Here is a 21,642-nt window from a genome sequence, read left to right as displayed (position 1 = left end):
GCAAACTACAGCCTGTGAACTCTATCTGGCCCACTGCCCATTTTGTAAATAAAGTTTTATTGGAACACAGCATGCTCGTTTGTTTATTTGTGATCCATAGCTGCTATGAGCTATAGCAGCAGAGTTGGGTAGTTTTGACAGAGACTGCAGAGCCCAGAAAGGCTAAATTATTTATTTTCTTGCCCTTTACAGAAAAAACAAATTAGCTAACCCCTTTGATAGAAGGTAGCAGGGAATGGGGCAACAGTTTAGATGGGGTGGTCCAGGAAGATCTGTCTTAGGAGATGACATTTGAAGTAAGAACTGAAATATTACACTGTGTTTCTCCCACTAGATCATTAGCTTCTTGGATTAGGAGCAGTACTATCTTGATTTTTGAATACTTACAGTGCCTAGTACAGTAGATCACTTGGTTACTCTTTGTTGAATTGAATTAAATTCCCTTTAGTTTTAAATATCTGAAATGTATTATTTGACTTTTTTTTTCATTTGGCCATTCATGTCCTTTTCCCATTTTTTAAATGGGGAACCTAATTTTGTATTATGGAAATACATAGATTTGCCATGGGAGACATTATAATAAAAATCAAGTTTAATCTGATTTCGTACAAACTGTGGTTAAAAATAGGTCACAGAAGAAGGAGTTGCTATTTTAAGACACATGATTTATAGCAGTAATGGGCTTGAGCGTCTGACAGAACTGGGTTAGAATCCCAGCCTTGAATCATACTAGTTGTATGACCACAGGCAAGTTATTTAATTTCTCTAAGCTTCAGCTTTCTCTTATGTAAAGTGGGGGTAATAATGCCAACCCTTCACAGCTGTGAGGACTAAAGGAAATAATACATGTTAAGTATTTGGAACAGGGCCTCGCACAAATAAATGTTTGGTAATTATTAGCTGTTTAGGCATCATCATCACCCCTACTATGGTCCTGCCTTCCATGTGTGAATTCTGAATTCTTCATCCCCTAGTCAACTAATTTCAAAGAGATTTTCAGGATCCAAATTTGTTTTGAAACATTGATAGGAAAGGAGAGGAGCAATGTTAAAGATAGAGAAAGATGGGACACCTGGCTGTCTCAGTCAGTGGAGCGTGCGACTCTTGATCTCAGGGTTGTGAGTTCAAGTGCCACGTTGGGTATAGAGATCACCTTTTTAAAAAACCTTAAAAAAAGAGAGAGAGAAAGAACATGGAACCATTTTCTTTGTGCTGTAAATCACTGTTGAATCCTAGAGGCATTAAGTCAGTGTGCAGGAACCTGACTTGACATCCCCGCAGTGAAAGGGTCCACCAGTCCAAGAGACGGGGCCCCCCAGTCGAACCCCATACTAAGACCTCCCCTGAAAGCAAGCCTTACCTAGTAGTGCTGGGGTGGAGCATGGGAATTTTCAAGCCTGTTCCAAAAAGCATATTGTTAGACAAAAAAATGGCATGCCTTAGTGAAGCCATTTTTGTCACTGAGATGAGATCTCACTGTGCAATTCGGTTCCTTACTGAACATACCTGTTATAATCGCCTTCGCCTGCCCTGCATCTTCCTAATTAAAGCAAATATGGCCATGCACAGCCTGTGACCAAAAAAAAAAAAAAACTGAGAATAGCAAGAAGGTGGGGGAAGGAAATGAGTGCTCCGTGCTAACCTTCTTAGTGAATAATCACGGGAGATAAATGACCGTTAGGTTTCATTTCTGGTGTACCAACAACAAAGTAATCCTTTCCTTGCCTACATAGATTCAAATTATTGCAGTTTCCAAGTTGTCAGGTAGGATTCAAACATGATGCTAAAAATATGCTTTCTGTTCTTGCGGTGACTGACCATGAGGAAGACTAAGTCATTATATGAAACAGTCTGCTCATCGGTAATTATTGACTTCCACCTGCACACAGAACATTGGTGTGCAGATACTTTTGTTGTTGCAAAAGCAGCAGAGGTTAAAGGTCCTGTGTTCAGCTAAATTAAATATTTTCCTATTGGTTCACATGATACAAATAAATTTACCGTGTGTGTGTGTGTGTGTGTGTGTGTGTGTGTGTGTGTGCGCGCGCGTGCGTATGTATGAACCGAAATGACTAGAGTCATACAGAATCAGTATGGAAGGAAATTCCTAGGAGCAGATCCTGGCTCAAAGGTGGGAAAGGTGATCCTAAGCCAAGAGATAAGCCCCACCGTATAAGAAGATTGTGAACTAGTTTTTCTTGGCTGCATGGATTTGGTAGGATTTCTTTTAGTTCAGGATTTCTAGCTAGACCAAGCATAATGCCTGACAAAGAATAATGATAATAATCATTAATGCAAATGCTACTGCTAGTAATCATTTTTATTAAGCAATGCCATGTGCAGACACTAATCAGTGTTTTAAATATGGTAGCTCAGTGACTATTGCCAGAACTTTGTGAAGTTGGTTACTGTTATTATCCCCACATTAGAAATGAAGACATTAAGCAGCATGTTTGGGATCTCGCGCCTGGTCAGTGGAGGGGCAGGAGTCAAAGACAGTTCTGCTTCAATCCGGGATCTGCATCTTTAACTAAATTATACCCAGCGAACGTTACATTAGAATAGGGACAGATGCTGCCGGGAATTGAGGAGTGAGAGAGTGAAAGTTGCAAGTGTAGATGAATCTTCAGGAAGGTTTGGGTGAGCAGTCTGCCGGGGTAGAGGAACGGCTGGAGGGAGCCGTTCAGGAGGGCACCAGCATGGGAGCTGTGATGAGGGAAAAGAGCTAAGAGGGGCGGAGGTTGCCTCTGTAGGAGAGAGAAGGACGAACAATGGAGGAGGGCCTTCGGAGAGGGGGTGGGAACAGAAAGACATTGACTGCATGCGCAAGAGAGCTGATTGGAACAGAGGAAAGATGCCTCTTTCTCTAGGTCTTGGGGTAGCCGATGAATGTGGGAGGAGGCGTGAGTGAGTGTGGAAGAAAAGGGTGGGAGAAGCTGGGGCAGTTCATACCCAGAGGTTTTCACTTAATCCGTGAAGTGGAGACAAGTTTACCTGCTGTGGAGCAGGGTGGGGGGTCGAGGGCATGGTCTCCCAAGAGAAAGGTGAAGGTCTTGAGTATTCACAGTTGTTGGGTGTGATGAGCAAGGAAGCTGAGCGAGGACAAATAAGAGGATTGAAGGCCACACTGAGATTTAGAAATCATACATTTGTTGGGGCACCGGGCGGGCTTCCTTGTGGGTTTTCTCCAGCCCCCTTGCCTTCCTGGACACAGGAGAGGAAAATGCCAACAGAGGCCAGTGCGGGAGGAGAGTACTAGTAAGGCAGCTGACAGCGTGGATAGCACAGCCATGAATTTACCTCGTAACAGATCCCAAAGCTCTTCCCTTCTCTGAGAAAGCACCTTGATGGCCTGATGTCTGCCACTGTTTCTCAAGCCCCAGTTGCACATAAAATAGTTTCATTATGCAATATATTTTCTTAAAAATAACTTGAATTTAACATAAAAAGTCCTTAATGACGGGTAAGTTCTAATGACTTCCACATTATTATGTACATTATCCATGTGCATTCCTTTTCAGATGGCTGAATATAGTGCACACATGGTCTCTCATTTCTGATTTCTAAAATGACCATTTTTTTGATGTATTTATGATCAGAAGTTGACACCAACCACATGCTGGCCACTAAAATAATTATCTTTAAGAAGTTTTGGGTAAGAAGTGTGGAGAGGGTAGAACAGGTGAAGGGAGGCACAGAGTCACAGATATATTAACCTATCTTAGTTTAGCACTGGCATCTTTAATTTTATGTCTGATGTATTAATTCTATCATGTGACCACCTATATCTTATGACCCCTTTTGACCTTATGACCCTGGCTGTCTGCTAAAGGATCACTCGGTTGTCATGTAAAAATGGAAATAACACATCCTAATCTGTTAACTAACCCAGACTGCCTTCTTGTTATCACTGCCTCTCAGGCCCATGGTTAGATCACTGTACTTAGTTCTTACCAAAATGTGTTCTAATGATGTGCTTCCATATTGGTCTCCCCCACTAGAGCAGACTGGGTTTTATATAATAAGACTGGATCTTATTACGTTTTTATACTCATTGCCTTGCCCACTGCTGCCTCTCACAGAGGCTTTTAATCAATGTTTGTGAAATGAACCAATGCTCTTGATGCATCTTGCAGAGATCCCCCTGGGCTGCAGTTCTAGTCCAGACGTTACCAGTGACTTTGGGCTCACCAACTCTGTGCATTTGAATAGTAAACATTTGACAAGTGCATCCTCTTTGCCAGCCATTGGACTGGACATTGGGATACAGAAGTAAAAGCCAGAGTCCTTGCCTTCAGTTTAGTGGGGGAGACAGACAAATACAGAAGTAATTACAGTACAGGGTAAGACAGAGGCCTTGGGGCCAGACACCCCTCCTCTGTTATTATCTCAGTTAGTATTTTAGTATTATCTTGACATAATTCTGAAGGTGAGAAATTCCCTGAGATATCTTTTAAGAAGGGTTCAATAGTTCTCTATAAGAAATCAAGTTAGTAGAAGCTCCTGTGGCCCATGGTTTGGAGTTTTAATTACTTTGGAAAATGATTGGAAGGCAGCAGAGAATCCTTAGGTAGATATAAACATGATCAAGGGTGCCCGTGAAAGCCTTTTCCTCTGATTAGGAAGACCTCTGAAAGACGAGGCAGAAAACACAAGTCCTAGTTTTGGCAGTAGGCTCAGTAGAAGAGGCATGATTTATGGCTTTGTTCATGAGATGGAAAGAACAGAACCAATCCCAAAAGCCCTGGATACAAAAATAAAGACAGAAGTTTAAAAAAAAGAAAAAGCCAATGTGAGCTCAGTTACAAGTTGCAGCTGAGTACATGGAACCGTGCTGGCCCCAAAGGAGGGATCCGAAGTGAGAAAGAGTCCTTGCCCTGAAGAGGCTGACAGTCTAGGAAGGAGGAATGGGGCTAATGTTTAAGGAAGATGATGGCTGTGGTTTTAAAATGGATGACTGTTTCACATAAAAGTGGGAAGAAAGAGGTTAACAGAGGTCAGAAGACCTGCCCAAAGTCACACAGCTGGTAACTGTCCCAGTGAAGACTGGCAGACTCCAGAGCCTGGGCTCCAACCATGATCATCACACTGAAGCCAGCAGAGTCCCCCTTTTCAGTTTGGGCCCTCTTGGCCATTGGGGGAGGGGCCAGACTGAGCCATAGGTGGCTGAGGGAGCATGAGAGTCAGGGCGTGGGAAGTGGTACGTGTGGTGGTGAATGGACAGGCTTGGGAGCCAAAGTGCCTGCCTCCAAATCCCAGCCCAGCTCTGACGTTGCTAGCTGTGTGACCTTGGGCAAGTTGTTTATCCTCCATGCTTCCGTTTCCCTATTTGTAAAATGGAAATAAAAATCGTACTTACCTCAGGTGCCTGGGTGGCTCAGTTGGTTGAGCTTTCGACTCGGCCTCAGCTCAGGTCTTGATCTCAGGGTTGTGAGTCCAAGCCCTGCACTGGGCTCTGCGCTGGGCTTGGAGCCTACTTTAAAAAAAAAAATACTTACGTCATGGGTTCGTTGTGTGGATTAAGTGAGTTAATCCATGTAAACTTTTAGAATAGTGCCTGGCACCATCCTAAGCAAAACATGATCATCTCAGAGCCGTGTGAGTTCACTTGGAGTTAGACCCTTGGCTGTAGTAGAAAAACGTGTAGCATAAAGCTCCTGAGTACCTTCCCGAAAGAGAGGCTGCAGTAATTCCAGTGCTAGGAATGACCGCATGCATCACGTTTAGCCACGTGGCTGTCCCGTTTTCCTCTGTTCCAGCACTATTATTATTTAACAAAGCACCCCAAGCTTAGCGGCATAGAATGACCCACATTTTAACGAATATTTGGAAAGGATTTGGCTCAGCTCCATGGTATCTGCAGCATCTGCTGGGAAGACTTAAAGTTTGGGGATGATTCAGCTTCTGAGGGCTGGGATCCCTGAAGGCCTCAAAGGCTACTTGGGTTTGGTGCTTGTTGCTGGCTGTCAGCTAGGGGCTGAGGGCTGGGGACGCAGAATGGGCTGTGGGCCAGAACGTGACACGTGACCTCCGTGTGGCTGGTTAGACCTCGGCACAGTATAGGGCCTGGGTTTCAAGAATGAGCCTCCCAAGAGAACCAGGCAGAAGCTCTATCCCTGTTTATGCCCCAGCTTTTTCAGCTACATAATGACTTCTCCCTGCTAGTCCCAAATCCACCCAGATGCAAGGTTGCACACAGGTTCCACTTCCTGGTGGGTGGAGTGTCGGTGTCAAACTGTAAGAAGGGCATGGGGTCGGGAGCCATCGCTGCAGCCTTTTGGGAAAATGCAGTCTGCCCCAACATGCAGCAAAGCACGCCCAGCTTGTTGGCCTCTTCCTACTCCGAGCAGACGCCACTCCTGGCAGCCTGCTTAGGCCTTTTTTAAAATTAGTCAACAGGTCTCCCCAAATACGCTCGGTAACTGTCCTGAAGCTGCTGAGCGTGTTTCTACGGAGAGGGTAGAAGATAAACTAGGTGGGTTCTCAAAGCACCCTTTGAAATGACCGATGCAGCTTTTCTGGGTGGTGGATGGGGTTGCACGGGTCCCTATTTATGTAGGACAGCTCCCACTTCACTTTTTTTTTTTTTAGGCTGTTAAATCCTAAAGGGTGATGCTAAGCTATTTAATTTCCTTTGGCTAATTTTATTACATTACTGTATGCCTCTTGGTTTCTTTTTAACAAAACTTTCCAAATGGTGACAAAGACCATACTGTCTTTTAAACTGTCATTTATAGCATTGGGCTTAAGGTTTCACATATTCTGTGGTAGGTGTTTACCATGTATTTAAAAATTAATTTTACTAGTAACTATAACTTCTTTTGGTTGAGTTGAGAGTTGCAGATTTTCTTTTCTTTTTCTTCTGCTTTTTTTTCTTGTTGGTACCAGCCAAGAGCTGTCTGAATAGATTTTATGGGCATCTAGAATTACATCTTTCTTCTGTGAGACATTATCATTCTGTCCTCAAGTGAAGAGTATCCTTTGTGTGTAAGTTCATGAGACATCCACTTAATATTCTTATATTCTTTTGAAGACAATGCTGGATGACATCAGTTCCACACTGCTTTTAAAACATAGCCCTGACTTTGATTCCATCCTCTCACTGTTCACTTCTAGCTGTCAAATTTGGCTAAGAGAAAAAGAAAGCCCTTAAGAAAAGGTCAGGCTATTAATGTGCTCTTCAAAATGCTAAGAAAAGGCTAAGCTGTTTATAGCGTTTTCAAAATGCTCGTCTTCAGAGATTTGCCAGCAATAGTGTCAAGGTGAGATACGCTCTCGCTCGTCATGGAACCAAGAGCCTTTGTGCTGCCTGTGCTCAAAGTACTGGTCCTACTTTTGTGAGACGTGCAATTTGCTGGTATAATGATACTTGGCTGTAATTTAAACCAAAATATAATCATGAACCTGATATTGTGTATTTACTGTCTAAGTGGCAAGCAGTGTGCGTCCTGCTGGATCAAGCAAGCCTGGCTTCATTCAGGGTAAAACTGCATTTCAGAACCAAAGGGACGACTTCCTGAAGTTTAGTCACTTTGGGTAACTTCAAAGGAGGTGAAAGGCAGGGGTATCATGAGCTGATCTGCTTACTGCTTTCCATCTTGCCAAAAACCGAGGTAAACATTTAGTTTCATTTACCTCATTCGTTTTGCTAAACACTTTTGTCTTGATTTAAAAACTATACCCTCAACAATGGGATTGTATTTTTATTTTTGGAGGATACTGACTTTTGCCTCATATAGCTGAGTCAATTGGTAAGCTTTGGAAGTTCTCTACACAGATGTTTTCATATTAAAATAAATCCATAAAGAGGGAGCAGTGTAAACTTACCCATTCTCCGCGTTAAACCTTAGGACCCTAGCCATTTGAGATTTTTGCTCTTATTCTGCCTGTATCTCAGGCAGCTAACGCCATTATGTTCTTTTCTCAACCGCCTGTGGGAGCGCAGAATGGTAGGAAGAGCTCTCGGCACAAGTTCTTGTCCAGTTTTGCCCTTGTGGACAAGTCACTAATCCTTAAAGACCTCAGGGCTATTAGATTCTGTTGAAGATCTCGGAAGCAATGTATCTTAGAGGATAAAAACATGATTTAATTCTTGGTTCCACCATCTATTGATTGCATGACTGTGAGCAAGTTACTTTACTTTTCTGTGCTTCAGTTCCTTGTCTGTATGTCCTCCTCATGGAGATTACCGTAGAAAAAGTACGCAACGCATTTCGAATCCGGCCAGTATAATGCCAGTGGTGAGCACTCGATAACGTTGTGGTCGTTTTTATTTTTTCCTGCCTTAAATAATGTGAAATGAGTCTTTGTTCATCTATCTGACCATTAGAAACTTCCTTCACTGGTGGCTTTTGGCCTATCTAAATATTTGCTAATTTTCAGAAGAGTAAATAGGCATTTAATAGATATATTATTATTTTTCAGCCATCCTTTTTTTAATTAAACTTTTTGTTTTGAGATCATTGTGGACTCCCTTGCAATTATAAGAAATAATTTAGAGAGATCCTGTGTACCCTTTACCCAGTTGTCCCCGGTGGTAGCATGTTGCAGAACGATTGGATATCACAACCAAGATGCTGACATTAATAGTCAGGATACAGAACAATTTTGTCACTAGAGGGCCCCTTTCATTGTCCTTTTATAGACACTTCACCACCCACCCCCACTGCTATCCCTGATTTCTGACAATTACTAATCTATTCTCCAGTTCTATAATTTTGTCATTTTAAGAATGTTATATAAAAGGAACCATTCACTATGTAACCCTTTGGGGGTTGTCATTTTTTTCACTCAGTGTAATTCCCCAGAGAGCTATTAGCTATTAGACTACACTTCTGGATGAGCCAGACAATTCTTATGAACGTCGGCACATTTTATTGAGGCCACAGAATTATCCTTACCCAAAGTGCCTGATGCAGTTCCTGGGACAGAGCACCGAGCAAACATTCAGGGGGCTCAGTGGTGGATTTCCACTCCACCTCCTCCATCCTTCCTCCTCCTGTCTATCCTTTTCCTCTTTCCTTACCCCCTTCTTCTGCACGTCCTTTTATTACTATTGATAGACAAAGGTTGATTGCTCAAGTTAGAAATTCTAAAAAGAGTTCCGTGAAAGGATTTATGTGAAATTCCTTTGTAAATTGCGAACTCTGTTAGACTTTCTATCAGACATTGCCGGCCAGTGTTGGCCATATTGTATGAGCAGTTTGCAGGCAGCTTGCAGTGTTTGCGGAGATGAATAAAGAAGTCAGCGTGAGCAGCTTTCTTTCCACACCCTGCACAGGAGGTCTGCCCTCCAGTTTGCTGCTGCAAGAACAGCAGCTACAAACAAAGCCTGTCATGCTTTGGTTCTAAGCAGCAAAGTTCCATGAACAAAATGCAAACTTCAGTTCATGTTCTTTACCAAGCCTTTGTTCTAAAAAAGAGTCTCCTCCTGGGGCCCCTGGGTGGCTCAGTTGGTTAAGCAGGTAAGCGTCTGCCTTTGGTTCAGGTCGTGATCCTGGGGTCCTGGGATCCAGCCCAGAGTCAGGTTCCCTGCTCGGTGGGGATCCTGCTTCTCCCTCTCCTTCTGCCCCTTTCCCCTCTCTCAAGTAAATAAACACTTCTACATCCCAGGTCAAAAGCCCACAGGCAGACTGGACACAGCCCTTCAGGAGGGAGCTCAGCTTCAGTGTACCCACTTACAGCATTTCTTCCTCGAAGTTTGCTGCTGAGATTCAAAGTCCCGACCTTTAAGTGGAGTTAAACCCTCCCTCTGATGGCCTCCGCCGCCCCCCCCACCCCCCGCTCCCACCACCACCATACGCTAAGGGGAAGATGAACTTGCCAGACTTGCCAGAGCATATGTGTTCTAGATGGGATGGGGTAAGTTATGCTGTGCCCACAAACCCCAAATCTCAATGCCAATAAAGTTTCCTTTTTTTTTTTTAAGATTTTATTTATTAATTTGACAGAGAGAGAGACAGCGAGAGAGGGAACACAAGCAGGGGGAGTGGGAGAGGAAGAAGCAGGCTCCCAGTGGAGGAGCCCAATGCGGGGCTTGATCCCAGAATGCCAGGATCACGCCCTGAGCCGAAGGCAGATGCTTAAGGACTGAGCCACCCAGGTGCCCCAGTAAAGGTTCCTTTCTTTCTCATGCAAAGTTCAGTGAGGGTGGGACAACTCTCCTTCTACTTGTAGCCATGCTGTCTGGACCACATGGCCTCCAAGGTCACCACTGTAGGAGAGGAGAGCTAGAGGACTTCGCTGGATGTTTTTAAATAGGGTGACCATGCCTCTCAGATTGCCTGTGACGCTCATAACATATACCTGTTGATTTGCAGAGATGCTTACTATCCTTTCCTTTTATTCTCAGAAGGTGTCCTGGTTTAGGCAATAAATTAGGATTACTGTTTCCAAGAACCAGCATGGAATGACTATCATAATTTCTGTTCATCTCCTATTGGCTTCAACCTGATATGCAAGGCCATAAAGAATTGTAGAGGGACAAATATGTATTTTGGTGAACACTAATAACTTCTGGCACAGTAGGCATTTTACAGGAATGCCATGAATTTATATATATAAGTGTGCTCTTATTCCCCATCACCTATTTCACCCCCTCCCCAGCTCCCCTCCGGTAACCATCAATTCTCTATAGTTAAGAGTCTGTTTCTTGGTTTGTCTCTCTCTCTCTTCTTTGTCTCCTTGTTCTTTTGTTTTGTTTCTTAAATTCCCACATATGAGTGAAGTCATACGGTATTTGTCTCTCTCTGACTGACTTACTTCAACTTGGCATTATACTTTCCAACTCCATCCATGTTGTTGCAAATAATGCCGTGAATTTTTAAGTAGAAACAATAGGAACTCCAGCTACCAAGACTTTGTTGAACAGATAGGATATAAATATACATTCTTATGAACTGAGCCATATCATTTAATCATCCATGTAGTAGACTGAATCATGCCCCCCCCCCAGAGATATCCACATCCTAATCCCTAGAACCTTCTACATTGTATGACAAAAAGGGCTTTGCAGATATGATTATGTTAAGGGTATTGAGATGGGGAGATTATTCCGGCCTATCCAGGTGGGCCCTAAATGTAGTCACAGTATCCTTATAGAAGGGAGACAGAGGGAGATTTGACAACGATAGGAGAAGGCGTGTGATGGCTGAAGCAGGCCTGGCGTGAATGCTGTAAGGGCTATAAATCAAGGGGCACAGGTGGCCTCTAGAGGCTACCGAAGGCAAAGACACAGATTCCCCCTTGACAGCCCCCAGAAAGAACCAGCCCTGCTGACACCTTGATTTTCACACAGTGAAACAAAATTCCGATTTCTTATCTCCAGGATGGTAGGAGAGCAGATTTGTGTTGTTGTAAGCCACTAGGTTTGTCATCAGTTTGTCACAGCAGCCATCAGACGTGAATATGCACATACATTGTAAAGGTCAGCATGTGACCTTAGATTTCTGTTTCTAGTTAAGGTAGATGCTATTATTATCCATATATTACACATGAGAAATTTAAGTGACTTGCCCAGGTTCCCTCAGCTAGTTAGTGTGAGAGGATCTACACGCAGGCAGACTGGCTCCTCGGAACACATTCCTAACCATTCCGCTGCACGACCACTCCCCTGCTGCCCAGCTGTCCTCTGAGCTCCTGCCCACTGTGTGTGGCCACCCCGGAAAGCCCCTGTTCCCTACAGCCTCTCCTCCCACTCTCACCTGACTGCAGTCTCCTGTTCCCTCCCGTGAGCTCTGTGGTGCTCTGGACTTTTTTCCAGCTTTGACTTTTGGAAATTTTATGGAATCTTCTAGGGCTTCCACAGGGAATTTCTCAAGTAAAGTTAAGCTTAGGTGAAATTATTGAATTTCTTCATATTTAAGTTTATAGGAAGATATTGTTTGAGGGAAGAAATTGTTTCTGAATCTTCCTCCTACTGTTTGTTTCTTAATTCTTCTCCTCGTATTCCAGAAGGGGGGAACTATTCCTCGGGGTATTCAAATAAAGTGATTAATAGGACTTTTACTGAAAATGTATTAAGCTTGTTTTACCATGACCCAGAAAAGCAGCATCTGGAAATTTGGTATAAGAATTCTTACTTAGTTCTCACTTTAAATCCCCCTTTGTCTTGTATTAGTTATATACTAGTATGCTTTTTGCCATATTGCTAGTTGTTTAATGGTTCTATAGTTAACCATTGAGTTAAATATTTGTGTGTGTCAGGGCCCCTTCACTGAGCCACCCAGATCTTCCCTTTAGGACTGAGGAGCTCATTTTCCCAGTTTGGGAAACGTGCTGACTGAAAACAATCAGTTCTCAACCCTCCCCGGGAATTGCTCACGGGGAAAGGAGCTGGCCTCTTTCTTGGGGGAGATCTGCATCCGATTACTGGTTGCTCTGGGGTGCAAAAACCTGACCTTCACCCTGCCACAATTCAGAGCATCTAAAGGGTCATCCCAGCTTCAGAACCCCCGCGGTGTTGGCCGAGCCCTTCCTTGTGACTGCATTGCAGCCCGTCTTCCCTCTCAGCTAATCCTGCTGTCTTCCCTTTCCCCATGAGTGTTGATCCCAAGTGTATTTCCTAATAAGCTTCCTGGAAGCTAAGTTCCATCCTTTCCCCAAAGATCAGCTAAGTTCCCAGGAGCCTGAACCTCAGCAGTGAGTTAAAAAATAAAAATAAAAACCCTGACTGGTGATGAATACATGAGTGCTCAATTAATCCTTATTTGTTGGAATTAGAAGAGTTCCAAAGGAACTAGGAAGCATACTCTGGCTTGAAGTTTATTTTCCAGCTGAGAAGTAGGGAGAGAACATGGTACACATGTCACCCAATCATGATTAAAACTACACTCTACAATGTGACCCCATAGCTCAATAACATTTTCTCCTGACCTCCATTTAACAGTTAATTTACGGATGAAATAAACTCTGTAGAACAAAGACTCCAGCCCATTTGCAATCCTCAGTAAATGCAGACTTCCTTTCTTAGAAAATGTATATTTTCAGAGTAGAAAAACAAGGACTTGGTAAAGCTTTAAAGCTCTCTTCTGGAAATAAAGGCAGTGATGTAAAGTGATGTACTCTCACAGAAGTACTGTATCAGAATTTATACTCTTGCGTCTCCACAGAGAACGAGAAATAGGCACTCAGTTTTGTGACACATTGAATACAGGCATTTCCGTTAAATCTTCTCTCCCAGAAACTTTCACTCTTCCCCCAAAGCCCTGATCATAAAGCCCTGAACCACCGGCCATGAACTTGCATTTAGCCTTTATGCCCCATGCGCTTCCTTGTTGGTTGCATAACTCATCCTTCTTGTTCTGATTAGAGCTTTTGATATTTTAAAGGGGATTTGCCCTGTTTGAGACCCTTTATTAGTTCTTTATATGGTGAAAAATACTTTCCTGGAGAGAGAGGGAGAGAGCAGCTGCTCTTCTTGCACAGTAGGGTGTCACATTTCAAAGGCTCTTTTCTCTGGGCTTCAGACTCTTGAGCAGTTAGAAGCCTGATATGAACAGCCTAAACTTTCGCTTTTTTCTTAAGGATCTCTTTTGGCCTTACGGAATGTTTTCTTAAATAGTTCCCTATGAAAAGCATGTACCCATAATGGAGATACCACTGCCAGCTCCATCACTTTTCATTGAGGAGTGCCTTGGCTTGGCCTGGGAAAGGGTGTGAAGGGCGATGTACACTGAAAAGCTGCCAAGGAGGAGGGGGGCGTAGGAGAAGGCCCCAAAGGCCCAAAGATACTCACTAGCTGAGCACTGCCCTAATTTACATAATACCAGATATGACTGTTAGGTGGTTTTTCCTGACACCCCCAATTCTGCAATTTGCTGATACCAACTGGGTGTCTAACCATTTAATTCAATTCTAACACTATTACCCAGAGTTAGCCTCGACTCCACAGATAAAAGGTTTAATCCAAGACTGCCCCCACTTCAGATGCCAGTTACAAATGAAGTGCCCAGACTATCCACACTTCTGCTCAGCAGACTACAAATTGAGAGTTCCCGTTATATCCGCTCAGATTCGATAATTCATTAGAATGAATCACAGAACTCAGGAAAGTGCTTTGCTTGCAATTATCAGTTTATTATAAAGGATACAACCGAGGAACAAATAGAAGAGATGCATAGGGCAAGATATGGGAGTGGTGAGGGACAGAGCTTCCATGCCCCCTCGGGGCACCCCACCCTCCCAGCACATCAGTGTGTTCACCAACCAAGAAGTTCCTTGAAACCTGGGATTATAAGGTTTCTATGAAGGTTTCATTACATGGGTCCAGATTGACTAAATGGTTGGCCGTTGTGATCAAACTCAGTCTCCAGCCCTGCTCCTTTCCCCAAAGATCAGGGCCTATGGCTGAAAATTCCAACCCTCCAATCACATGGTTGGTTTTCCTAGTGACCAGCTCCATCCTGAAGCTATCAGGCCCCTTCCCTCCCATAGTCATCTTATTAGCAGACAAAGGAAAATTTCCAGTGGTTTTAGGAGCTTTATCCCAGGAATCTAGGACAAAGAACAATTACTTATTTTTTATTATTCCACAACTGTAAACTATGAGCATATCCTAAAATTGATTTTTCAACATACACCCAGTGGATGTAGTCCCCCCTAATCTATATTCCCTTAGGGAGGCATTCTTCATGTAGTCCAATAAAGAGGCCATTGTTCAAAACATTTTTGGTATCTACTTCAATATAAGAAGAGAGATAGGGACCCTTAATGTTGCTGAAAGTTTCTGGCCTGACTGAAACATTTGGTTTCCTGCGCACGTGGGACAACGTGTCTGAACAAGAATTGTCCTTTATGAAAAGGTGAACTCTGCTCAAAGAGCTCAAGGAAATGCCATGCACGGCCAGGGCTCAGTGGTGGCATGGTGACAGTGACAACAGTGGTGGTGATGATGATGATTTAAGAAGAATAAATCCTATTTTTAGATAGTATAACATTCGAACCCATTTCTATACAAATGCTTTCTCTCCCATCTTTAATTTCTAATTTTCTTGTTCTCTGCAAGATGTCTTTATGATAATGTTATTTCTTTAAAATTTAATTTTAAAATATTTCTACCATCTTACCAGAATGACCTTTAGATCTCATACTATGTTTTAAAAAGAACCTTTTTTCTGTCATATTTAAAGTTTTATTAACACAAAATTAGAGTGATGGAAAAGATAATCATTTTCTCAGCAAAGTGTAAAATTTCCCATGGTCTGGTAGAGTTGTATACAAGCCCTTCTCACCTTCTTAAGAGTTGGGTGCTATTTCTTTCTTTTTTTTTTTTTTTAAAGATTTTATTTATTTATGTGACAGAGAGACAGCCAGTGAGAGAGGGAACACAGCAGGGGAGTGGGAGAGGAAGAAGCAGGCTCCCAGTGGAGGAGCCCGATGTGGGGCTCAATCCCGGAACACCGGGATCACGCCCTGAGCCGAAGGCAGACGCTTAACCACTGTGCCACCCAGGCGCCCTGAGTGCTATTTCTGTTCGATTGGCGAGATAGTATCTATCATGTCAGGAGTGGGATTCTCTTGAACATATGAAGTTCAGTGAAACCAAAACTCTCTAGTTCCCTCTCATCTAGAACTTCTATCCGATGGGTCACCAGTCATTCATGATATTGATTCTTAAGTCAACTAGTATCATATTATCCTTCCTACTTTGGAATGCATGTTTTTCCCCGTCTGAAAAAAAATCTAATAAATTATTAACTTCAAAGACTCAGGGGATGTACTGAGATAGAACTATAACATGGTACGGAAACTTGTATGTGAGAATGCTGGATGAAAACACATTTGTTTTCCTACCTTGAAGCTCTTAAACCTTTCTTCCCCCATGGCTCTGTCTCTCTGTGTTTGCAAGTTCTTGAGAGGAGGCAAAGTTAAGGCCATCCATATCACAAAGCCCACAGTTTTTGATAACCCACTTACCAATTACAAGAGGAGGCAAACCTGATTGAGTAGTGGGAATTCAGTGTTCTCCCTCCCTTTCTTCTTGGTCGTTAACATTTAGAATCAACGAAAAGGCAACTGACACTGCTGAGAGAGAAGCAAGAAGAGTTCTGAACGTAGGTGCTCAATAAAAGCTCACAGGATTGAGAAAAACCATAGATACTTTGAAGACTATATGATTTCTCTTTCAGTCAAGGAAAGCTATTGGAACAAAAGAACAGAAGTAATAAAATCTTTCATTATGATAGAATCTAGTTTTCATGCAGAAACTCATATAAAATATAACATTGGCAAATAACCTTTAACTCTCCAGTGACTTTCAGAACTCCCCCAGACAAGCTCAATCCTGGCCTGTGAACCTCTTCAGTGTGCCCCAACTTGATTACCTTTTTTCCCTTCTTCCTGTTATTTCCAACTTCTATCCTTTCCAGGCAGGTAGAACCATCACCGTTTCTTTAATATTGCCCCTTAAAGCATAACCTACTTGAACTAATTTACAGTCTGCTTTACCTGCTAGGCTGTTTTCTTCCTTTCTTTCCACAAAGCCTTTCTTGATCCATGAAAAGGAACCAGGACTCCTTGGTACCTTATCCAGGACAATTTGGACTCAAAGCTACTTACAAAAGACGTAGAAGACTCCCCCATGGTTATACCATTGCCAATCCTGTCTGTCTGTATTGAATGGTGAAAAAAAAAATAAGAAAAGAAATTCAGTAATTTCACCTAAGCTTAACTTCACTTGCCCTAGAAGCTTCCATAAAATTTCCAAAATCAGAACTGGAAAAGAGTCCAGAGCACCACGGAGCCCACAGGAGGAGCAGGAGACTGCGGTCAGGTGGGAGTAGGAGGAGAGGATGCAGGGAACAGGGGCTTTCCAGGGTGGCCACACGTGGTGGGAGGGCACTCAGAGGACAGTTGGTCAGCAGGGGAGAGGCTGTGCAGCAGAGTGGTTAGGAACGTGTTCAGAGGAACCAGGAGTATAAATCCTGATACGTACTAGCTGAGGGAGCTTGGGTAAGTCGCTGAAAGTCTGAGCCGCTGGGGCACCTGGGTGGTCCAGTGGGTTAAGCAACCGACTCTTGACTTTGGCTCAGGTCATGATCTCAGGGTCGAGAGATTGAGCCTGGGGTCAGTCAGTCTCCGCTCAATGGTGAGTCTGCTTGAGATTCTCTCTCTCCTTCTCCCTCTGCCCCTCCCCACCCTCAAGTAAATGAATCAATCTTTTAAAAAAAGTCTCTGAGCCTCATGGGTGTGTTCACATTATAAAACATTATAAGCTTACTTTAAATAGGCTTACTTTAAATGTCCAGGTATCGAGATTGAGTAGAGATCAAGAAACATGTCTAAAGAAATACTTTACCTTTTAACTCTATCATTTTATTTGAACTCTTATAAATTCTAATTTGTAAAATCTTGAACTCTCTGGGAAAAAGATATAACTCTGACTTCCTAAAGCACATTCAGATTCTCTTAATGTTTATAGCATTGATGTACTTCCGGTGTGAGATAAATTTTCACCTAACTCAACATTTTTTAAAACTGGACTTCATGTTTTTGATGCTGGTTGCTTTTTAATTTTACCGTCTAATAAAATAAAATTTCATAAATTACCTGGAACATGTTTAGGTGGTTTCCTTCTATTCCTAATTTAAGTAAAAGTTTTAGAAGTCACAGGACTCCATAGCACTTCTAGGAATCAGTATTACTTTGAAATTTTTAGCTATTGCAGTAAGGCAAAAGAATAAAATCAGTAACATAAATACTAAGAAATAACAAAGTTATATTTATTTGTAAGTGATAAAACTGCAAAACCAAAATGTAAGGGTTTTAAAAATGATTAAGAGAATATGATAAAGTGGCTGATAGAAAAATTAATAACTTTCTTTCTACTAAGAATGACCATTTTTTAAAAATATTTTATTTTTAAGCAATCTCTATACCCAACATGGGGCTCAAACGCACAGCCCTGAAATCAAGAATTACGTGCTCCACCCACTGAGCCAGACTGTTCTTTTAAACAGAAATTTCTTTTAAACAGAAATTTTAAAACCTTAAAACACTCACAATAGTAACAAAAATATAAAATGCCTAGGAATAAATTTAACAAAAATAGTAGAGGACATAAGTAAAGAAAAGAAGGAATTTTAGGGGTAGACACTTTTACGATGCCATTCATTAAATAAACCTTTCCCTTTTCCCTGAATTGAGAAGTCAATTAATCATATGTTTATGACATCCTGTCATCATTTCTAATTAGTACTGCATGGGGATTCTCAGCCAGTGAAGTAAAGGAAGAAAACAGAAAGGTATAAGTATGAGAAAGAAAGGAATAAAAATCTTATTATTTATAGACATAGAAAATCCAAAATAGTCTTCAGATAAACTCTTAGAATGAATAAGTGAATTTAACAAAGTTGCTATATGCATATGAATGTAAATATAAACTTTTTTCTATACAGCAGGAAAAAATTATTAATGACAGATTTGAAAAGCTATCATTTACCGTAGTACCAGGAAATTTACACAGAAATGCAAAGAATCTGGAATAGCCAAAACCACCTAGAAAAAGAACAAAGCTGGTGGAATTACACTTCTAGTTATCTAATCTTATGAAAGAGCTGTAATAACAGTGTGGGATTGGAGTAAGTATTGATATAGACCAGTGGAACAAAAGACAGTTCAGAAAGAGGTCCATTGCATCTTCGGTCCCCTGGTTTACGTCAAAGGTGACTTTGTAGTGCAATGAGGAAAGAACAGTCTTTTCAACAAACAGATCTAGGTCAACTGGGTGTCTATACATCTGTCTATTTCTGGTTGAAGTGTTAATTATCATAACATATTTGCAAAGTAATCTGGCAAGAAACGTTAAAATGTAAAATGTAAACACCCTTTGACTAAACCAAACCATCTTGGGGGATCAGTAGTACAGAAATAGAAGCATTGAAACGCAAGGATGTACATGAATAAGCAAACATGTCAAAAACTAGAAACAACCTCTATGGCGAGTGATTGGACAGTAGGATGCGCCCATCCCATGCATTGTTCTGTAGCATTAAAAAGAATGTGTTCGACAATGATAGTAACGTGTAGCCTTTATTGTGTGTTCATTGTGTGCTAGGCACCATTCTGAGTATTTTATATGTATAAACTCGTTCCATCTTGTAATAACAATATGTTGTAATAATAATTGTAATACAATGTTATTTCTATTTTATGGATGATGAAGTTAAAATTCAAACAGATTAAATATTTTACTCAAGCTCGCATGGCTGCTGTGTGGTGAGGTCTGAATTTGAACCCAGTCTTACTCCAGAACACAAACTCTTAAACTCCATGTAGTTATTCCGCCTCCCTGAGTTGATTAAAGAGGGATTTCTGTAAGGAGGGCACGTATTGCAGGGTGCACTGGGTGTTATACGCAACTAATGAATCATCGAACTTTACATCAAAAACCAGGGATATACTGTATGGTAACTAACATAATATAATAAAAAAATATTATTATAATAAAAAAGAGGGATTTCCCTTACATATTAGTAATTGAAAAAACAGATAATGGAAAGCTATCCTATTTCAAAAAAAAAAAGGAAAAAAAAGGAAAAGAAAAAACCCACATGAATATACATAATTCATAAGAGGATTTTAAAAGTCTTGGAAAGATACTCCTCAAACTGGTAATACTTATTTCTTCAGGATTGAGTGAGAAAGGAGGACATTATTAATTTGTTTTCACCTCTTTATTATGTTAAGTGATAGAAAGCACTAGAATACTTTGGTCCTGTTTTAATCTAACGAAGTGAAGAAAAAGAAATAAAAACCAGCCTCCACTTTTAGGTACACAGTGTTTTCTTAAGAATAAAAGATTCGTTGAACAATTTGACAAGAAACTAATAAAACTTGTCTTCTAATTTCTTACCAGAATTTAGGTCCACAAGCATCTAATCCGCGGTGGTCATTCTACATGACATTTGCTCATTCATCTTCCAAAGTATCTAGATCTGCATAAAGTAGGTCCCCAGGAAACGTTTCACTTCCTTCCCGTTTATTATTCTCTCCTTCCTGCCTCTCTCTCAGTGAAATAGCCAGTGCTGTGATCATAAAGGCAGTCCTGTTTTCCATCATTCGTTCTGTTCAGGTGACTGACTGCACTAGCTCTCAGCATGGTAACCCAGTGCCCCTTTCGGAATGAGTGAGCGCCAAACATAACTTGCTTCATTGTGGCAAGACCTAAGCTCAGAGTGAGACAGGGAGATTTGTCAACTGGGCAGCCTGTTACGGAGGAAAGCATTTTGTTAGGAACAGGGCCAAAGTCCTACCTTTAGAATCACATACAGTGATTACAGAGAGGCAAACAGTCCGTCTTTCTAAAATATCTGCTGTTTTATAGGCTCATCTGTGAATCTTAATAGGATCTAAAATGATACGTGTGACATTTCTGCCGTGCAGAGATATGAAACTTTGCATTTTGCCTTAGGCAAGAGTTAAATATCTTTCACATAAAACCATTATATGGAATTGGTATTTGTATGTTTGAGAACTTTACTTCAGCCGACAGTTTGAAACGATGCATTTCATGAACACTTTCTGCTTTTCCTTAGGTCCCATTTGATATCTCGCTGCCATCTATATTCAATCTTGAGAGACTTTTTGATCTTGCTAATGGTTGTATCGTATCTGGAGGAAGCCTTTTCAACTGGATAGTGTCGATTATTCCCTAAACGTTCTTTACATGTTAACTAACCTTGTAAAGGATTTAGTGGATGCTGTTTTTCTTGGTTTGAATACATTTGTGGAACTGTCTTATAACAAGCAAAATAAAATTGTTTCGTACATAAGCTAAATTTCCTCAAACATTGTAATTTTGAGGGGTGTCTTAAATTGCATGAATTAAATGATGATGTTGTTGCTTATTAAAACCGTCTTACAGAACTATTCATAGAAAATATGTGTGCGCCCGGTGCCCCTATCCCCGTGTTTCTATAGATCGCATGTAGGTTGTCTTTAGATGTGCCCATAGAACAAGACTGGATTAAAACAGTGGGGACAGGAGGCAATGTCTGAAGACACCTCGATCGCTGTACCTGGGAGGAGGGTGCTAGTGGCCTGCAGTGGGTAGAAGCCAGGCAAGCTGCTGCCTGTCCTAAAATGCCCAGGAGGGCCCCCCACAACCTGGCCCAGAATGTCAATAGGGCCAAAGATGAGAAATTCTGGATTAAGCCTCAACATGTGGTCAGTTCAGTGCTGGCAGTTTTTCTATGTGGCTTGGAAAGAAATATGTAGCTAATTAAGACCTTTCATATTTTCTGTTGCTGCATGAAATTTTAGAGCACGGGCTATGGAATTATATAGACCTGAGTTTGAACAGTAACTTCACCACTTCAGAGTTGTGCAACTTTAGGAAAGTAATAAATTTTTCAAGCCTTCGTTTTCTTACCGGTAGAATGGGACTATTAATAGGCTTGCTGTGTGAATTAAATTGAGATGATGTAATAAGGTGCTTAGTGCAACACGTGAGGTAGTAACAGTCATTGCGCTAGGAGTTAGCATTTCCCGGCCAAGTTGGAAGAGAAGCATGCATTTCTGATCCATTTTATTTAGCCTTACCTACATGCTTCCTGCATACTGGCCCATGAATTGTTAAGGTAAAATGAGAAAAAATAATAAGGATAACATTAACATTTTTTTCTTTTCTTTTTTCTTTTCTAT

At 41.5% G+C, this 21,642-nt stretch overlaps 1 protein-coding gene across 1 annotated transcript in view; it reads left to right on the top strand.

Moving 5' to 3' along the window:
- The window catches only part of CFAP54 (cilia and flagella associated protein 54), a 287,356-nt gene extending 266,194 nt beyond the window's left edge, over positions 1-21,162 (top strand). The window contains exon 68 of the mRNA XM_045779838.2: positions 20,535-21,162. Coding sequence (XP_045635794.2) covers positions 20,535-20,654 — 120 coding nt within the window. The 3' untranslated portion in view covers positions 20,655-21,162. The remainder of the gene's footprint in view (positions 1-20,534) is intronic.
- Positions 21,163-21,642: the final 480 nt, after the last annotated feature.

This window comes from Ursus americanus, chromosome 17 (assembly GCF_024610735.1).
Source record: "Ursus americanus isolate L20-20 chromosome 17, mUrsAme1.1.p, whole genome shotgun sequence".
In the NCBI taxonomy this organism is placed as follows: Eukaryota; Metazoa; Chordata; class Mammalia; order Carnivora; family Ursidae; genus Ursus; species Ursus americanus.
This window is presented reverse-complemented; position numbering and strand designations above follow the sequence as displayed.